This window comes from Oreochromis niloticus, linkage group LG20 (assembly GCF_001858045.2).
Source record: "Oreochromis niloticus isolate F11D_XX linkage group LG20, O_niloticus_UMD_NMBU, whole genome shotgun sequence".
Lineage (NCBI taxonomy): Eukaryota > Metazoa > Chordata > Actinopteri > Cichliformes > Cichlidae > Oreochromis > Oreochromis niloticus.
Window position 1 is genome coordinate 2,949,654 of NC_031984.2, and position 6,000 is coordinate 2,955,653.

General features: G+C 39.8%; 1 protein-coding gene across 8 annotated transcripts in view; it reads left to right on the plus strand.

Annotated features, from left to right (window-relative positions):
- sulf2b (sulfatase 2b) overlaps positions 1–4,207 on the plus strand; it is a 107,950-nt gene extending 103,743 nt beyond the window's left edge. For 5 of the 8 annotated variants that reach the window (XM_019349579.2, XM_019349582.2, XM_025901780.1 and 2 more), the window contains 3 exons: positions 1,573–1,609; positions 1,768–1,824; positions 2,824–4,207. In XM_019349579.2, the coding sequence (XP_019205124.1) occupies positions 1,573–1,609; positions 1,768–1,824; positions 2,824–2,854 (125 nt within the window). In that variant the 3' untranslated portion in view covers positions 2,855–4,207. The remainder of the gene's footprint in view (positions 1–1,572; positions 1,610–1,767; positions 1,825–2,823) is intronic. The other 3 variants (XM_019349584.2, XM_019349586.2, XM_019349585.2) reach the window with 3 other exon arrangements.
- The last annotated feature ends 1,793 nt before the right edge of the window (positions 4,208–6,000 follow it).

Below are 6,000 nucleotides of genomic sequence, written 5' to 3' on the forward strand. Positions count from 1 at the left end.
CAGAGCACGTCAAACCTGTTCAGCCAGGGTTTATGGAGGCATGTCAGCGCTTCCCACAAAATTAGCCTGTATTCAAATTAAGAACCAGTGGCTGCAACACTGCCTTAAAGCTTTTAAGCTGTTTAGGGTTCCAGCGAGATGTGATCTTTCTGAAATTTAAAATAAAGATTCGGGTTTGAAAATTTTTAAAAAGCACGGTGGTTAGAACAGTTGCCTCACAGCGAGAAGGTCTTGAGTTCGATTCCAGCATCAGGCTGGGGTCTTTCTGTGTGGAGTCTGCATGTTCTCTCCAGGTACTTTGGCTTACTCCAAAAGTTCAAAGACATTTAATTAGACTTAGAATTTGAACTTTTATTGTCAATGCACAGTTGCTTGCACTCTGAAATTTGGAGTTAGTGGGATTAGATTAACTGGTAATTGCCCATAGGTACAAATGGTTGTCTGTCTCTATGTTAGCCCTGCGACAGACTGGTGACCTGTCCAGGGTGTACCCTGCCTCTTGCCCTAAGACAGCTGGGATAGACTCCCTGAAAAGGATAAGCGGAAGAGAATGGATGGATGGAGGTTTTAAAATTGTATCAGAAGAGATGGAAAGATGCATGTATAGTTAATAGCAATGGGCCAAAATTAGAGCCCTGTGGCTATCAAAACTGAAAAAGGGATTTAAGTGAGCATCAGCAGCAACTTAACATGCCTGAGCCATCATAAATGGTTTAATTCCAGTTTCTCGTTGTGACAAGTCAACAGTGTTGGGAAGGTTACTTTTAAAATGTATTCCGTTACAGATTACTGAATACATGCCCCAAAATGTATTCTGTAACGTATTCCGTTACGTTACTCAGTGAGAGTAACGTAACGGAATACTTTGGATTACTTAATATATTATCATGCTGTTTACAACCACGTGAATGTACTATTGCTGTGATTTATTACTGTTACTGAAGGTCTGCGGCTCCGAACCGTAGCAAAGGGACCTCTGGCTAATACGGTGGGTTCCGTGTCGGGCTCGTAGCCGAAAAATAGCTTTACTTTGTTGTCTGGGTCAACTTTGCTTGTGACAAAGTAACTGTATTCTAAATACCACCTTTTTAAACGGTAACTGTAACGGAATACAGTTACTCATATTTTGTATTTTAAATACGTAACGGCGGTACATGTATTCTGTTACTCCCCAACACTGCAAGTCAACAACAAACAAGCTTTATTCATCACATACACAATCATAGAGAGTACGACACACAGTGAAATGTTTTGTGTCCGAGCTGCAGACAGGCTGCAGGCGTAGCCTCGCCATTCCAGGGCTTGGTTTTTAGCGTGGGGGGGTCAGGCCAGGACCCTTACTGGATGGGAATCAAACTTGCAACTCCCACTCCAAAGGTGTGTAGTCTTACCGCTACACTATCCAGCTGCACGAAGTGTGTGAATGAAAAAGCCTTACTGTATTTAAATCGTAGTTATTGACCGTGCGTTCAGGTGATCCTTGTCAAGTTGAGTGATCACATGACGCTGCTGTCCCTGATCATCACAAGTGGCCTTGCCTTTGCTCATTAACCAATCAAACTGTCTTTTCAGCAGGAGGGCGGGCACATGGCAGCTTTCATGACTACAGGTACATACATACACACACACACACACACGCTCGTATTTAATGTTTTTCTGCTCTGAATGCTGCATGATTTCCTGATGGAGCTGAGGGCTGCTGCTGGTGAAGCAGAGAGAGTGTGTGTGTGCGTGTGTGTGTAACATGGTGTGTGTTTGTTGCATCAGGCTGTTTGAGAGGAGGAAGTGGCAGAGAGTCAAGAAACCTTCATCGTCTCGAACCCTGTGAGTCTTCCTCCTCATTTTCCTCTTCATCTGACCTGTATGCTGCTTACTGCCTTTAACTGTGTGTCTGTCTGTAACATACAGTAGAGATGTGAATAAAAATAAATAAATACAGTCAAAGCCTTAGTTGATTTAAACATGGCCTCCCCTTCAAGCTCATCTCCTCGTGCACCTCTGGACGGTTTTCAGCTCAGCTGAAGTCTCGCCCTGTCCACCTGCACTTGCCTCTGCATTGAGTGTTGGTTCTCCTACAGTCAGCCTTCCATTTGCCTTTTATTTAATGGAGGTAAAGAAGTACAGAGTGAGGCAAATGTGGCGAGTAGAAGCACATGACCGCTGTCCTGGTGTGGAGAAACGTGGGCATGCACCACAGTTTGGCTCATTTCATCTGAATGTTGTTCCCCAGACACTGAAGGACATTTACAGCATAACTCCACTTTGACAGGCTCTAATGTCACACTGAGCTATAACCTCACATTGGAGTGTGCTACAACCAGAGACCCAACTCTCACTAACAACAATGATCTTTCACAATAAATTTAAGACAGTTTGAAACAAAATTTCATGTTTGCACTCAGTGTCATAGCAGGGCTTCAGCCTTGCTGAGAGAGGTCTGCAAGTGGCTGACAGGATGACTTCAAAGGGTCGAAGGTCGATTGATCATATGTCTCCTTCAGGTCTCAAAATAACCTCCAGCTGAGACTCATAATATGATGTGTTCAGTGAAGGTTAGCTGACCTCGGGTTTTATCAAAAGTGAAAGCCTGAGGGTGAAGAACCCTGAAAGTAGAGAGAGTGTCTTTTGACAGTAGTTTAAATAATTCATTTATTCACTCGTGCTGTTTGGCAAACGGCCTTAATAAACCGCATTTGTGTCCGAGCCGCCTCCTGTTCTGCTGCCTGCATGGCCTCTCTGCTGTAACTACTGTAACACACACTCTCAGTGCAGACACACAACTGTGGTTCAAGTCTGACATAGTGTGTGTGTGTGTCCAAACAGGGGTCCGATCTGGGACGGATGGAAGGGCTAAACCTTTAGATTGGTTGGACTCCGCCCACATCAGCTCAAAGGTGGAGGGCGTGGTCGTCAATACATCATCACCGATTGACCACCACATCTCCGCCTCACCTGTCAGCCAATCAGCTTCTTTAGTCTATGTGACATCACCAGGACCTCCCACCCTGCCGCTCAGGGAGACACTGGGACAAAATAGTCGACGCACCCCTCCACTGGGTGCTCCAACTTCCTCTTCTTCCTCCCTTGACGAGGAGGGGAGCACCATGTGGAGGAGCAAGAAGAAGGAGGAGGAGAGGATGAGGAGGATGATGGGGATGAGGAGGAGGCAGAGAGGTAGACGAGGAAACCGTGATTGTAAAATAAAAGCAGGCTTATTTGAGGAAAAACCTTTTGCAGTTTCACACCACCGAACATCAATCTGCTGAAAATCCATCTGCTGAAATTCTATTCTTATCTCATCTCGTCTCTGACAGAAATCATGTTGCTTCAGGTGTTCATTAAGTTTCATTTTTCTTGATTCAGTCGCAGCACTCTTTGTTTTTAATTTCAGGTTTTTTTCAGACACCATCGCTGGAGCATCACTTTATAAAAAAGTTTCTTTTCTTCGTTTTTTTGAGCGACTCTGTTAAAGATGGAAAAAATTCAGATAGATGTTTTTTTTTCAGTTTTTGGCTTCAGAGAGAGAACAACACAAACAGCTTCTGCCGTGATGAAATAAATGTTGTGTACCAACCTCTTAACTTTATTTTTGATACATTTTCTTGCTATTACACTATATTGAAAATGGTAAATTGGTATTAATAACAAGAAAACGTTCATAAGAAAATGTTTTGCTAGATATAAAATTTTCCGTGATACAGAACACTTTGCTTGTTCCATAAAGATGGAATAATTTTAAAAAAGGAAACATGTGAACCCACTATGAGGACAAACATTTGTATTTTTTATGGCTTTACAAGTTTTTACAAAATATAATATAATAACATATCATAAATATCATAAATACTGAAAGCAGGTGAAAACTGTCACAGTATAACGAGAAATTTTGTTTCCACAATAATGAATAAATAAGTAAAATTAATGAATGAATTCACATCTCATTAAAACAAGAACAAATATTTTAACATATTTTTGAAGCTTTGGGGGAAAATGTTCCAGCTGCAGTGAAAAACTCGTAGTTTACATGAGACACATTGTTTCTGACATTTTTATCATTCTGAGTTTTATAACAAGCAGTGACATGAATACTGAAGGATCTTGGAAATGTGAAGTTTTTTGGAATTTACATTATTATGTGACACATTTCCTTAGGGGAAAAAATGGTATATCGCAACAGGAGAATAAAGTCTGATGAGATTAAAAAGTAGTGAAACTTTGTTGTGGCACAATTTCCTGAGTCCGTCATTATTGACCAGCTTTTTAAAGGTAGTGGAAGTTTTCGGAAAATTTTTGACATATTTTCACATTCTTAGAAAATTTTTGTTATCACTTGATATAGATATCAAGTGATCAAGATATCACTTGACCATAAATAAGTGTAAACACCTTGAATATAAAAGGACATCAGGCTGTTTTCATTATATGAAATTAAACAAAGTTTTAGTTTTTAATAAGAAAAAGACAGGTAAAAGTTTGATTTTAGAGCTTTTTGAATTTTTGAAATCATCAAAAATATAGTAACGGATATAAATATAGTTTCACTCTGATTATGTGAGGTTTTACAAGAACCAGCTTCAAACGTTATAAAAAGAAACATTGTTAACATGCTGACAGCTGGGTTTGTTTTATTCAGTTCAATTCAGTTTTATTTATACACCCGCAAATCACAACAACAGTCGCCTCAAGGCGTTTCATATTGTACAGTAGACCCTACAATAATACATACAGAGAAAAACCCAACAATCATATGACCCCCTATGAGCAAGCAGTTTGGCGACAGTGGGAAGGAAAAACTCCCTTTTAACAGGAAGAAACCTCCAGCAGAACCAGGCTCAGGGAGGGGCGGGGCCATCTGCTGCGACCGGTTGGGGTGAGAGAATTATAAAATAAAAAATACAAAATGTTTCATTTTCATGCTATTTTGAAATATTTATCAGTTTTTCCTTCTAAAACAATAATATATCTCATAGTAAGGAGAAAACAGTACATACAAGTACAAATACATGTTTTTTACAATATTACTTTTCATGGTTTCATGAGCTGTTAAATCACCTGTTTGGGAATAACAGTCTTATCTACAAACAATTATTTTATTATTATGATTGTTTTAAACTACACATGAAAGATGGTTTTAAAGCCTCAGTGTTTTGGTGGTCAGAAACCTTCATCAATGAACCTTCATCAATGAACTGCATGCCTGATAATTATTACTAATTAGCTGGCATGCATGTCTGCTAATTAGAGCTAATTAACAGCCTAATAAAGTAGAAGAAAGAGATTAGCACAAATCTCTCAAAAACGCTCCAAAAGGCACCAGCAGCACAAACGTTATCCTTAGCTTCAGGCCTCACCAGTATCCAAACAAATCATGTCAAAAATATTTACCCACCCAGTTAGGAAGAAGGAGCTTATTCATATAGGCAAAGACTTTTTTGCAGCAGTCTTACTTTGTCTGTCCTGGATGCTGTGTCCTGTCCTGGAGTTAGAGCACTTGTGTTGCAGACACATTTTAGTCTGTAGTGACCTTGATCGGCGTTGGCCAACCTTTGATTCCATCTTCTAATAACCATCTTATAAACATAGGCCATATCAAACTATTTTCAACACAAAAGGACACTTTGTCACTGCAGTAAGAAACCTGCCATATCTGTCTCATGTTTACATTATTCCTTGTAAAAACTGAATCTCACGATAGCAAGAAAAAATGTCAAATATAAAAATGAGAAGTTATTTTTCTATTGTAACTTTTTTGTCATAATTTAGTATAAGAAAGTATTTTAATCTCTCATATTCTGATCATGATGAAAATGTATCCGTGTTGAACCTCACAGTGAAGAGGTTCGCCATTTTTACACAGAAGTATAGAAGTGAAACCACCACCTCCACCTCCTCCTCCTCCTCAGGTGACCTCCCAGTGGCCTCATTTGTTCTCCGTGTTCATATTTAGTCTTTCTAACTGTCTCTGAGGACTTTAAAGGACCTGCTCTCCCTTTTCGTGTT